This window comes from Microtus oregoni, unplaced genomic scaffold (genome assembly GCF_018167655.1).
Source record: "Microtus oregoni isolate MIOR12 unplaced genomic scaffold, Mior012 000033F_ref0000390, whole genome shotgun sequence".
Lineage (NCBI taxonomy): Eukaryota > Metazoa > Chordata > Mammalia > Rodentia > Cricetidae > Microtus > Microtus oregoni.
In genome coordinates, this window is record NW_024543092.1 from 3,909,744 (window position 1) to 3,922,624 (window position 12,881).

At 42.2% G+C, this 12,881-nt stretch overlaps 1 protein-coding gene across 1 annotated transcript in view; it reads left to right on the plus strand.

Annotated features, from left to right (window-relative positions):
- Positions 1-5,426, plus strand: part of Zc2hc1b (zinc finger C2HC-type containing 1B) — a 28,033-nt gene extending 22,607 nt beyond the window's left edge. Inside the window, exons 5-6 of the mRNA XM_041679977.1 lie at positions 1,753-1,892; positions 5,226-5,426. Coding sequence (XP_041535911.1) covers positions 1,753-1,892; positions 5,226-5,426 — 341 coding nt within the window. The remainder of the gene's footprint in view (positions 1-1,752; positions 1,893-5,225) is intronic.
- Positions 5,427-12,881: the final 7,455 nt, after the last annotated feature.

The window sequence follows — 12,881 nt, forward strand, 5'->3', positions numbered from 1 at the left end:
AGCTAAGCTCATTCTTCTTAAGGCTTTCCAGTTGTTTTTTCAAAAAGCCATTTATCACTGTGTGAAGTTTTCTTTTTTTTCTTTCTTTTTTTGTTTCTGCACTCAGATACACAGTTCTCAATTGCAGAGATATTGCATCTCCATCTAAAAAGCAATGTTTGCACGAAAGTAGGCATTGAATGAATGATTAGTATTGCTTTCTTGAATGGAAAATCAGAGGAATGGCGACCAGATCATCCCTGAACACTGATACTTTTTACATTGAAGGGGTATCCATTTTAGGAAGCAGTTTGTTCAAGTAGAAAAAGCTCTTGAAGCTGCTTAGAGATAGGGCTTTAAAAAAAAAATAAAACAGCTTCTCTTTAAAGACATGCCTGTCCACGGAGGAATGTTGACTATTCGATAATGTAAACGTCCATCCTGAGTGTAAGGCTGATGCAGCTCAGACCCTTCCTGAAAGGAAAATCTTTATGTCACTCATATCCCTTAAAGATGCCTAAGTCAAGAACAAAGCTAACGCTAATCCCGGAGTGCTTAGAGAGGCTAGGCACAGATTCAGCTCTGTTTGTGAGAATCTCCATGTTATAAGACAACCTCAGATCTTTCTCGGTTCCCATGTCTTTCACCAGCCAGTTGTATCTGATAAGGGCACATGAAAGAAAATTTGACAAAGTGTTTTACAGAACCACAGACAATCTAGGGTCACCAGAAGCTGCCTGGGGTTTGCCTGGGAAGCTGAAGTCACTGCTAAAGCTACTTTCCCAGCATCCTTCCTTGTTTGGTCTTCAATGTTTGACCCCTGCCAAGTTTTATCCTTTTCTCTTTTTCTAATTTCCCTTCCTGTATATGTTGTTTGTGGCCTCACATAAGTGGGGGGAAAATCTAGCCGTTGCGAAAGACGTGCTTGTTGCTAACAACAGTGCGATGTTGGAGCTCAACTTCATCCCCTAAACCCACATTTAGAAACTAAATAGTATCTCTGTGTAACTCTATAGGTCTCAACAACCTTTGTTTCAAATAGTACCATACCTACCTAGGCTTCTGGGTTATCTATATATTTCCTTACCAGAGAAACTTGCATGCTGGGATTAGGGAGTCTACAGAAAGCTGTAATTTTAGAGTTCCTAAATATAATTAATCTAGTATCTGAAAAAGATACTATTCAAACATTTTAAAGGGTCATTCTTTTTAAATTATTTTTCCATTTTACATACCAACCCCAGTTCCCTCTCCTTCCCCTTCTTCCATTTCCTGCCTCTCCCTTCAATCCCACCCCTCCATCCACTCCTCAGAGGAGGTAAGGCCTCCCTTGAGAAGTCAGCAAAGTCTGGCATACCAAGCTAAGGCAGGACCAAGCCTCTCTCTCCTGTATCAAGGCTGAGCAAGGTATCCCACCATAGGGAATGAACTTCAAAAAATCAGTTCATGCACCTGGGATAAATCCTGATCCCACCGCTGGGGTGCCCGCCCCCCCCCCCCAACAGATCAAACCACATAGCTGTCACCCACATTCAGAGGACCTAGTTCGGTCTTAAAGGGATATTCTTAAGTGAAATCAGTACCTCAGGAGCACTTTTTTCCCCTGTCATGTCTTTATTTAAGTTTCTCCTTTTGGACTAGGCTGTCTCCAACCCGAGTCTGGGACCTTGTTCTTCAGAGCTCACACTCCATCTAATTCATTTCCCACAATTCCATTCCACAGTGGTTTCTGAAATAATGTTAATCGTGGTTTGTCGGTGTATTCTTATCCAGATTATATTCAATGCCCATATTGTATGAGGAGGTTTAATGAGACTGCTGCCCAGCGACACATTAATTTCTGCAAAGATCAGTCCTCCCGACGCGTATTCGATCCAGCCCAAACAGCAGCTAGGCTGGCATCCAGAGCGCAGGTAAATATTTTTCCTCCAGCTGTGGGCTTTGTGTCCTTGCATGCCTGGGGCAAATAGATAGGATCTACCAGGGAATTCAACTATCCATCCTCAGAAGTCCAAGGGTCACTATGACTTGTCTCCATGGGAGTTGTCTACCTCTGGCTGGAAGAACCTTTGGGTGCTGCAGAAAAAAAAATATTTCTGAAATGTTTGAAGCCTTTCAGGATGAAGACTTCAGTATATAAAGAATGTCTCTCTAGAATTATACTAATACCCTGCTTATTCCATGGTGTTTATCAGTCTGACCCACCCAGCAAAGAACTGTGACTCAGTACAACTGGTCTGGGTGGGAGAAATGTTGCCAAGAAGATGCCTGGCTGTATGGGTTCTGATCTCTAGAGGAGAAGGGGACGGGTGAGATACAGATGTCTAGTTTATGGCCCGAGGCAGTAACCTAAACACAGAGTCTCTGATGGGGACTGACAAGCCGCAACAACAAAGACAACAGATTTAGAAGGGTTATGGTTCAAGCCAGCTCAGAGGGGAGGCTGACAGGAGTTGATCAGATAGAAGCTCAGAAATCTGGGAGCAGCCGGGCCTCAGAGCCTGGGAGGGGGAACAAGAACATTTCTGGGAAGCCAGGGAGTCATCTTCCCCACCTTCCTTTCCACCCTTTTCCCACGGCTCTGGCTTCTGGCTTTTTTATTTTTTTTGTAATTGAAACAGAGTTTATCTTTGTTGCCCAAGCTGTCCCGAGACTCACTCTGTAAACCAGGCTCTCCTTGATCTCGGAGATTCTTCCGCCTCTGCTTCCCAGGCACTGGAATTAACGCTGTGTGCCACCATGCCTGGCAGTATTGTTTTCTGTTCCATCATCTATTAGTGGTTTCATGTGTCATCACAGGTAACGTAGACATGACTCAGTAGGGGAAAAGCTGAGTGACATGCAATGGACTTTTAGAATGGTCGCTTGTACAGTTACTGTCCAAGATGAACGGAGGGAAACCAGGAAGGAGACACAGTAGGGGAGTAATCGGGGCTCCCGCAGTGAGGGAATTAATAGGAATAATTAGTGAAGCTGAGAAAATGATTGGCACTGAAACAAAACTGGGCATTAGTGTCTGGGCATCTAGATGATAGTACAGGTCGAAAATCCTTTATCTAAGATGCTGTTTCAGATTGGCTCAGAAATATTCAGAAATGTTTCAGATTTTTGTATCTCTTTTTGCAAAATTAGTCTGTGCATGTACAGTTGAGACATATAGCCTGAAGGTGATTTCTACAAAGTCTCTCATGTGCCCGTGTTTCAACTGCAACCTATCACATGAGGTCATTCGTGAAAATTATCTTTTGCAACGTCATGCTGGTGGTCAAGATGTTTCTGATTTGGGAGCATTTCTAATGACACATCTTTGGGTTAGAGGTGCTCGAAACCTGAAGGAACACAGGAGAGAAGAGACATGGCACATGCGTGTTGGGCAAGTGGTGGATACAGGTTCAGAGGCTTAGCCTGTCCAGCTGAGATAGTGGGGGAAAGAACGCGATGTCAAGAGCAGGGACTCTGCGATCAGCGGCGAGGTTTGGACTTCCCGTTGTGCGGTTATTTGTAGATAATACTTCGAGATTTAGTTTTATCTGTAAACAGTATTAATCATACATAACTGTTGAGTTCTTGGGAGGAAGGCACTGGGTCAGAGTCCTTTGCCTGTCTTCTCTCCACCTACCTCATCCTGCTTCCCCTTTCCCAAAGTCCGTTCCTCTTGCTCGGGTTTGGAATCACAATTTTGAAAGGCCATGGCAGCTTTAGGCTGGAATTCAACCTAAGTGTGGAGAAGTCTGTAAGTCCAGCTCTTCTTCCACCCTGTCCAGGAGTACCAACTACTGGCATTATTACCGGTGGTTCTGTCCAATCCGTGGAGCTTGCCACTGTTCATGGTGCCAAGGAGGGCTGAGGGAACGAGCGAACAGACGTGTTTTTTATTTGTGAAGAAGGCCAGCTGGCTCTCCTGAGCATAGCCAGTGACTTGGCACTATTCCTTGTCTTGTTTTCCAGAGCTTAGTAGCGGCTGGGAGCACAGAGGGGAAAGTGCTGGCTCCCTGAATTCCTTTGCTCACTGTCGAGTCTGTCTGAATGGTAGTGTTTGCTCCTTGAGTGCCAATGCCACCACTCTGGGACCTTGCCTAATAGTGAGCTTGTTCAGAAATGAGACAAGAAGGGAGAGCTTGTTTTAGTCATGCAGGGTTATGAATGGCACAGCCAAACTGTGTTTCCATTTCAAACATAATCAGCTATAGAAATCAGCCATACCCTTAACGAAAGGAGACCAACATTGGCCTCTAAAAATAAACCTTTGGGGGGCTACAGAGAGGGCTTGATGGGAGCATTTGCTGTGAAAGCAAGAGGACCCGAGTTCAAATCCCCAGGACAAAACCCTGTCATGGCCACACATGCTTATAATGCCAGCACTGGGGGCAGAGCCAGGCAGATCCCAGGCACTTACTGGCCAGTCCGATAAACAAAACAGTGAACTTCCAGTTCACTGAAAGACCCTGTCTCACAAAACTAAGGTGGATAACAATAGAAAAAGATATCCAATGTCCTCCTCTGACCTCCACATGCTTGAGTAGACACAAGCACCAACTTGAACATGTACACACACACAGACACACACACACACGCTACACACAAACACTAACAACAGCAGCAACAACAACAATATTTTAGCTGCCTGAGGATGGATGATGGGCCTGATATACTATGACAATAATTCCTGAGCTGGTGAGGAGTTTACTTAAAGAACAAATTATCTTTTTGCCATCTTTTCCTTGGGCCTAGAGGGAGATCCAGTGCAAGTGAAGAGGGGCTCCCCAGGATGCTTTGGTCCTTGTTTGGCTTCCATCTGTGCGGTGTGCAGCTGCTCTGTAGACTAGCGAAGGCCTGGGGGTATTGGAATTCGATGCTGAAACATGTGCTGCCTGTCAATCTCTGCTTTCCTTCTCAGTTCTGGTTAGAAAACAAAGCCATCTTCAAGTGTAAAGAAAAACAAAATATTCCGTAACAATATCCTGACTGACATCAAATGATTTCTTCCGTCCTCACACAACAGATTTCATAGGATGAACAAACCACCACCAACCCTGAGGGCTTCTTTATGAATCAATGTTCCCAAACCAAACTGTGGCTTTTAGCACCAGCAAGTGACCGCAGCCCAGGCTCAGTGAAATGCTGGCTGTGTGTCTCCTTCCTCTGAGTGCCAGAGTCCTGGTGGTAACGCTAACATTCTGCTGGCTACAAGTTTACTTCACCCTTGGTACCCGAGGTTACGGTGTTACATCTCTTTCTACCTGTAGGGTAAGGCCCCAGCAAGTCCCAGAAAACAGCCCACTGTTACGAGTGCTGTGGGAACGCTGCTGCAGAGCAGGGCTGTGGAGATGAAGAACGACGTCATGGCCAGTTCAAGTAAGTCAGAGCAGGCTCTCTCGAGTTGTCCAGTCCTGGGGGTAGAGCCTCCGTCCTGCCGTGGCGATCTGCTGGTTGTCAGTAAACGCTAAAATGGCAGCCAGTGCTGCAGAGGGAAAAATCATGTGGGCTTGTTTGAGGTTGAAACGTGAAGCAAATATGCTATGCGGGAAAGTTTCTTATCAGGATTGCGCCACTCTGACCAAGCGGGAAGTGCGGTTTGGTGACTGCAGCAGGAATCCACAGCTATTGCCCTTTAGTCTGCTAGAACAGAGAAGGCTGAGATGGGACACCACATGTCAGGTGTACAAATGAACAGTTTCTTCAGAGTGGCAGCAGGCATAGCTGTCATTACAGTGCTGGCCTTGTGTCTCCCAGTGATCCTCCACACAGTTTACTCTGCCGCCTGCAGGAAAGGAAACAGGCTGAAAGAGCCTATGTGACCTTGCTAAGACATGTACCAGCCAGAACTGAACGCTGGCTGTGTGTCTCCTTCCTCTGGGTGTGAGAGTCCCCTTGCCGGCTCTAGTCTTTGGCTCCCTTCCGCTAAGGCTGGTAACCAGCAGGTTGGATTAGCGATCTACTGGGCTCTTCACCCCTAGTAAGCTGCACAACAAACAGGATTATCTTCTCTATGCCCAGGACTCATTTTTATAAAGTCAACCTACAAAGAAACCAATTGCCCTATGGCATTTGCATACCTACTTTGTTTTGGTTACTGTCTCTCCCCGTCCTCCCCCCCCCCCCCAATCCTTATGTCCCCCTTCCATCCCCAGGATTCACCACTTCTGTTTGCACTTCATGTTTGTCAACATGAGCCGTTCAGATAGTGTGTATCATTTCCCAGCCACTCTGCCACTTCTGGACAGTGGTCATGGTTCGGAGGTATTAGCCAGTCTCTGCTTGAGTGACGGCACCAAGAAGCTTTGCTGCTTCTTTTGAGTGGCTTATCGCCCAGTTTAAAAACCTAACTGAGGGTCCAGAGAAATGACTCAGTGGATTCCAGTTCAAATCCCTGGTAAAAATCCCGCCTTTAGCCTTAGAGCTGGGGGAAAAGGTGATTAGAAGATTGCTTGGGTTTTCTGGCTGCCACTCCAGCTCTAGATTCAGTGAGAGACCCTGTCTCAAGGGGTAAGGTAGACGGGGATAGAACAAGACGCTGACATCCTCCCCTGAGCTCCACATGCGCGCACCCACACATACAAGTATGCACATACATCATACACAAAATGCCATATGCAGATGCTGCACACACAACACAAACAAAAACCTGAGTCGACATTTTAAAGCTGTCTACACAGCCTTATGAACCCAGGTTTTTAGGGTTTTGTTTCTTTGGCTTTGTTTTGGCCACAATACGATTTGTGTTTTTTTTAATTATTTTTTTTTCATTTTTCCCAAAGTTTACATACACTTACCGTCTTATCAACTTTAATGCATTTAATCAATGGTATTAAATGCATCCATCACATTGCAAGAGAACAACTGCACCATACACCTCGATTCCTTGCCCGGTTCTGAGAATGAAGCCTAGGTCTTTGCACACTCTACCCCTGAGCTGTATCTTACTCCCTCTTGTTTTTCTTTTTAAATTGCATGTATTTAGAGTGTATGCGTGTGCATATGTACATGACATGGTGCTCCTCTGGAGGTCAGAGGACACCTTGGAAGAGCCAGTTCTCTCCTTTTATTGTATGGGTCCCAGGGATCGAACCCAGGCTGTCAGGCTTGACAGCACGTATCTTTCCTTGCCAGCCTTATTTTTACTTTTTATTTTGAGAGACTGACTAAGTGGCCCAGGCTAGGCTTGAACTCATTCTGGAACCCCTTTCATCATGGCAGCCGCTGGGTGTACAGATCTTTCATTCTGTAAAACTGAAAGTGTGTACCCATTACACACAACTCGGCATTATCCTTTCTCTTGGTCTCTTGCAGTCACCGTCTCTATGATCTTGTCTGTTCCAGTTATTCCCACAACTGGGCCGCACTTCTATATTCTCATAACTCTAATATTTCACTTAGTATAATGTCCTCGAGGTCCAGCTATGTTACGGCATATGTCGGAATTGCATTCCCTTTTAAGGCTTACCTTTCCATTGTGCACATGTGTGTTTATGTGTGTATGATTGCTTTACCCACTCATCCACCAGTGTGCAGTGATATGCACCCACAGCTTAACTGCTGTTAGCATGTTCAAGACTCTTCTTTTAGTTCCTTGAGAGAGACTTGACTCTCAACTTCTGGGATAAATGCTCAGAAGCAGAATTGCTGGGTCTTATAGCTGTTCTGTTTTTAAGTTTCTGAACAGTCCCATGATATTTTCTATGCCAGCCATACAGTTTTACATCTCTACATACTAACATTATTAAAAAAGAGATACATTTTCCATGCCTTCACCAAATCTTGTGAGAGCACACACACATACACAGAGTCCTAATGTATGAAGTGATATGCCATTGTTATTTGATGTGTATTTGCTTAATGATTTAGAATGCTAAAAAACTTTTCAATTGCTTATTATTCATTCATGTATTATCTTAGGAGAAACATCTGCTCAAGTCATCCCCATTTTAAATTTGTTCCTGTGTCTGTTTCTTTTGAATCAGTGTGATGACCAAAATGCCAACAGAAACAACTTAAGGGAGGAAGGGATTTTGTAGTTGGTTTTCCTGTTTTTTTTTTTTAACTCTTTAGGGCACTTCTACCCAGCTCCCAAATAAATACATGGAGACTTAGATTTACTTGTGAATGCCTGGCCTTACCTTGTTTGTTTCTAGCCAGTTTTCCTAACTTTAATTATCTCATTTCTATTTATATTATATAATATATATTTATATTATATATAGTTATATTATATATAGTTATATTTATATTATATTTTGCCTCTGGACTTTTTACTTTTCTTTATTCTATATATTCTATATATCTTTCTTTCCTTCTTACTCCATGGTTGGCTATGTGACTGCATGCATGGCTGGACCCTGACATCCTCCTCTCCCTCTCCTTTTTTATTTTTTGTTCCTCCTCTCTTGAGCCTAGATTTCTCCTCCTATTTATTCTCTCTGCCTGTAGCCCTTCCTATCCCTCATCTGCCCACCTATTGACCATTCAGCTCTTTGTTAGATGAATCAGGTGTTTTAGACAGGCAAAGAAGCATAGCTTTATAGAGTTAAGCAAATGCAACACATCTTTGTGTCACTAAACAAATATTCCACAGCATAAATGAACGTAACACATCCTCAACTAGTATTCTACATCAGGATTTGTTTTGGCTCTTGGTTTCAGAGGTATCAAGACATATATTTGAGGGCATGGCGTAGAAGATATAAGTTCATATCATGGTGGCCAGGAAGCAGAGGAAGGGGTGTATTACTCCTATAATTTTCCCCTGTTATGATCTGAGCCCCCAGCCTGGGTAGATGGTGCTTCCCACCTGAAGGGTAGGTCTTTCACCCTAGTCCAACCATCTACAAATGCCCTCAAACACATACCCAGAAGTGTGTTTGACTGACCTCTAAGTAACTCTAAATGCGTTCAAGTCATCAATCAACATTAACCATTAGGCTTGTGTACCTTTCTGCCGCTGTGACAAAACAGCCTGACAAAAGAATACAGGTGGGAAGTGTTTATTTTGCTTCCCGGTACAAGGTTGTAGACAACCGTGACAGCAGCAGCAGCAGGAACGTGAAGAAGCTCGTCCCATTCCCTCCACAGTCAAGAAACAGAGAGCAATGATTTCTTCCCTTCTGCTCACCCTCTTCTTCTTGTATAGCTCAGCTGCCCCAGCATAAGGAACAATGTACTTATAATAGCTGGGCCTTCCCACTTCAATCATCTTACTCAAGATAATGCCCTAGAGGTATACACAAAGGGCCATCTCCCAGGTAGTCTAGGTTTCATAAACTGAAAATTGAGATGAGTCAATCACAAGACCACCTCTTGTCAGCTTGATACCCAAATACAACATCATTTTAAATCATAACCTTTTACTCCTTATCACCAAAGGTCCATGCTCCTCTCATAAATCAATATACAACCCAATTACAAAAGTCTCCATAGTCTAACAACTACAACAGTTTAAAAAGTCCAAAGTCCATCTCACATTTTAAGCTGTGATATCCTGTAAAATTAAAAAGAAGTTGCATAATTCCAACATACAGTGGCACAGAATGAACATCATCATTCCAAAATGGAAGAACTGAGACATAGTGCTAAGTGATTGGGCCAAACTGCCAAAATCTAACAGGGCAAATGCCAAATCCTAAAGCTCCATGTCTGGCATCTGAGACTCAAGATGAAATTTGCTGACATCCAAAATGCTCACTTAGCTTGTTCCGTCCTTCCGACTCTGCCGCATGCATAACACATAGCCTCTCTCTAAAGCCAGACCCACTCCAATCCCGCAGCTTTCCACAGAGACATGCTAGAGAATGTTAAATTAAGTTAAATAATGTAAATAATTAATGTTTAAAAAGTAAATACCTACCCCTGATTTCTATATTTGTTTTTACAAGTTTTGGGTGTCTTTAGCTAATTGCAGAGTAGTTTATTGTTCTTATGATGTTATAAATAGAACTGATTTCATAAATCCCAGTTTAAATTGTTCGTTGCTTTTGTGTAAAAATGGAGTTGGTGTATATTCAGTTTGTATGCTGCTACATTCCTGAATTCACTTATTCTCAATTCTTCTAGACAGTGGTCTGTCAATTTCTTGCCCTTTCTAATGAAGTCATTTATGGTTTCCTGGATTTTTTTTTCATTTTTTTCTAATCCCAAATCCATTTATATCTGCTAGGACCACTATCAGTTATAATTTCTGTTGCCTTTAGACTTAGTCTTCTCTTTTCCATGCTGTAAGTTGCCAAATTAGGTTGTTGATTTAATTTCTTTTTGGTTTAGGGATTTCTTTTTTTTAAATTAATTTATTTATTTAAGGATTTCTGCCTCCTCCCCGCCACCGCTTCCCATTTCCCTCCCCCTCCCCCGATCAAGTCCCCCTCCCTCATCAGCTCGAAGAGCAATCAGGGTTCCCTGACCTGTGGGAAGCCCAAGGACCGCCCACCTCTATCCAGGTCTAGTAAGGTGAACATCCAAACAGCCTAGGCTCCCCCAAAGCCAGTATGTGCAGTAGGATCAAAAACCCACAGCCATTGTTCTTGAGTTCTCAGTATTCCTCATTGTCCGCTATATTCAGCTAGTCCGGTTTTATCCCATGCTTTGGTTTAGGGATTTCTAAGACAAGATCTTGCTATGTAAACCTGACTAGAACTTTCAGTGTGGACCAAATTGACCTCGAACCTGAAGTGGTTCTTCTGCCTCTGTACTGCTGGGATTACAGCTGTGAGGCTGCACACTTGGCTTCTTTCTCATTTTTTTAAAAAACATAAACTTTATAGCTATAAATTTTGCATTACTCTGACTTTGCTGCATCTTATCGGTCTTGGTATGTTGTGTTTTCAGCTTCATCCATTTCTTGCTTGCAATTTGTCTTGTGATTTCTCTCTAAATCAGTGGTTATTTAATATATTTAATAGAATATTTAATTTCCATAAAGTGAGTTTTTCATATTTTATTTCAATTTCTAACTTCATTTTGTTGTGGTAGGAGAGGACACTTGATTTCTATTATCTTTTTTCACTTAGAGATATGTGGTCCGCCATGAGAGATGCTCTGTGTGCACTTGAGAAAACACATATGCTGTAAGATATGTATCTATATGTAGATAGAGATAGATGGAGCTGGTTGTTGTGCTGTGTTGGTCCTCAGTGTCTCACTTATCTCCATCTGTTTGATCTGAATATCATTGAGAGTTGGGAGTTTAAATCTCCAACTACTGTTCTAAAACTGTTTATTTCCTTTTAATTCCTTTACAATGTTTCTTATATTTTGAAGGATGTGGTATTAGGCTAATGGTTATCATATCTCTTTCCTTCATTGAATCTTTTATTAATATAGAATATCCTTCCTTGTCTCTTGTAAATTTTTTGATTTAAAGTCAATTTTATCTGACATTAGTATGACGATTCTTGCTGCTTTTTAATGACCTTTTATATAGTATAATTTTCTGTCCTTTGATTTTCAAGTTATTTGTTTATTTAGATTTAAGATGAGTCCCTTATAGGCATCATTTGGTTGGATCATATGTTGTCTGTTCTGCCGTTATCTAGATCTTGATTGGTGCATTTAATCTACTCATGTAAACTAATCACTGATGAGGGATGGTCTTCATTTTGCTATTTGCTATTAGTCTTTGGGGTTTTGTTTCTTTTTTTGTCTCCTGTATTGCTTTCTTCATTTCTCTTTTGTTGATTTTTATGGTGGAATATTTAATTTCATTTCTTATTTCCTTTTATATATATTTTTATATATTTTATAGCTATGAGTTTTGTGATTACCATAAGAATTACATTGAAAATGTAAAATCATAAGACTCTAATTTGAGTTTATAGGATCTTATCTTCTGTAATGATCAAAGACTCTTGCTCTTTTAACAGCTGTTTCCAGGCGTTTTGATTTTTTTTTTTAACATTTATTTTGCGTACATGCGTCCCAGAAACTGGACTCAGGTCATCGGGCTTGGCTGAAAGTTCCTTTACCCACTAAGTCATCTTGCCAGCCCTGTGCACCCCCTCTTTTCCTTGTTTCTTTGTTGAGACAAGCCCACAGTATGTACTTCCTAGGCAATCCAGGCTGGCTTTAAATTCACCGAGAACTACAGCTTCTGCCTCTTGGTGCTGGGATTAAAGGCACACCACCAGAAACCTATATGGATTGCTGTTATCACACAACTGTGTTTCATAAACTTTATTCCCATAAACAGAAACTAATCATTCTCCTAAATTATGTTGTAAAAAATATTACAAGTTAAAGTTGTATGCTGCAGGCTTTCTTTTAGGTCACCAACCAGCTCCCCAAATCATGATATGGATACTTAATATTAGTTACGAATGCTTGGCTTTGTTGTTTGCTTGCTTCTCACTAGCTCTTATAAGTTTTCCTGCTTCTCTTTATCTATGTTTTGCCTCAGGGCGTTTTATCTTTGTTTCTGTATGTCCTCTTCTGTGTCTGCTGGCTGATGGCTGTCTGCCTGGCTGACCTGGGACGTCTCCCTTTCTTTCTCCCTCATTCTCTCCTCTCTTCTCTTCTCTTCTCTTCTCTTCTCTTCTCTTCTCTTCTCTTCTCTTCTCTTCTCTTCTCTCCCCCTCTCTCCCCCTCTCTCCCCCTCTCTCCCCCTCTCTCCCCCTCTCTCTCCCTCCTGCCTAGCTATTGACCATTCAGCTCTTCATTACACCAATTGGGTGAAACAAATGCAACACATCTTTACATAATTAAACAAATGCAGCAGAAACAAAAGTAACACACCTTCATATCTTCAAGGTAACATTTCACAACACAAACAAATGTAACACATTAAAGTGACATTCCATAACAGCTGTATTAATACCAACTTTTATCGCTGTCCACATAGCTCCCTCTGTTAAATCTTTAGTTCTTTGTATGGTTTTGAGTTACTGTCTAAGTTTCTTTAATGGACTCTGAAGAGTCCC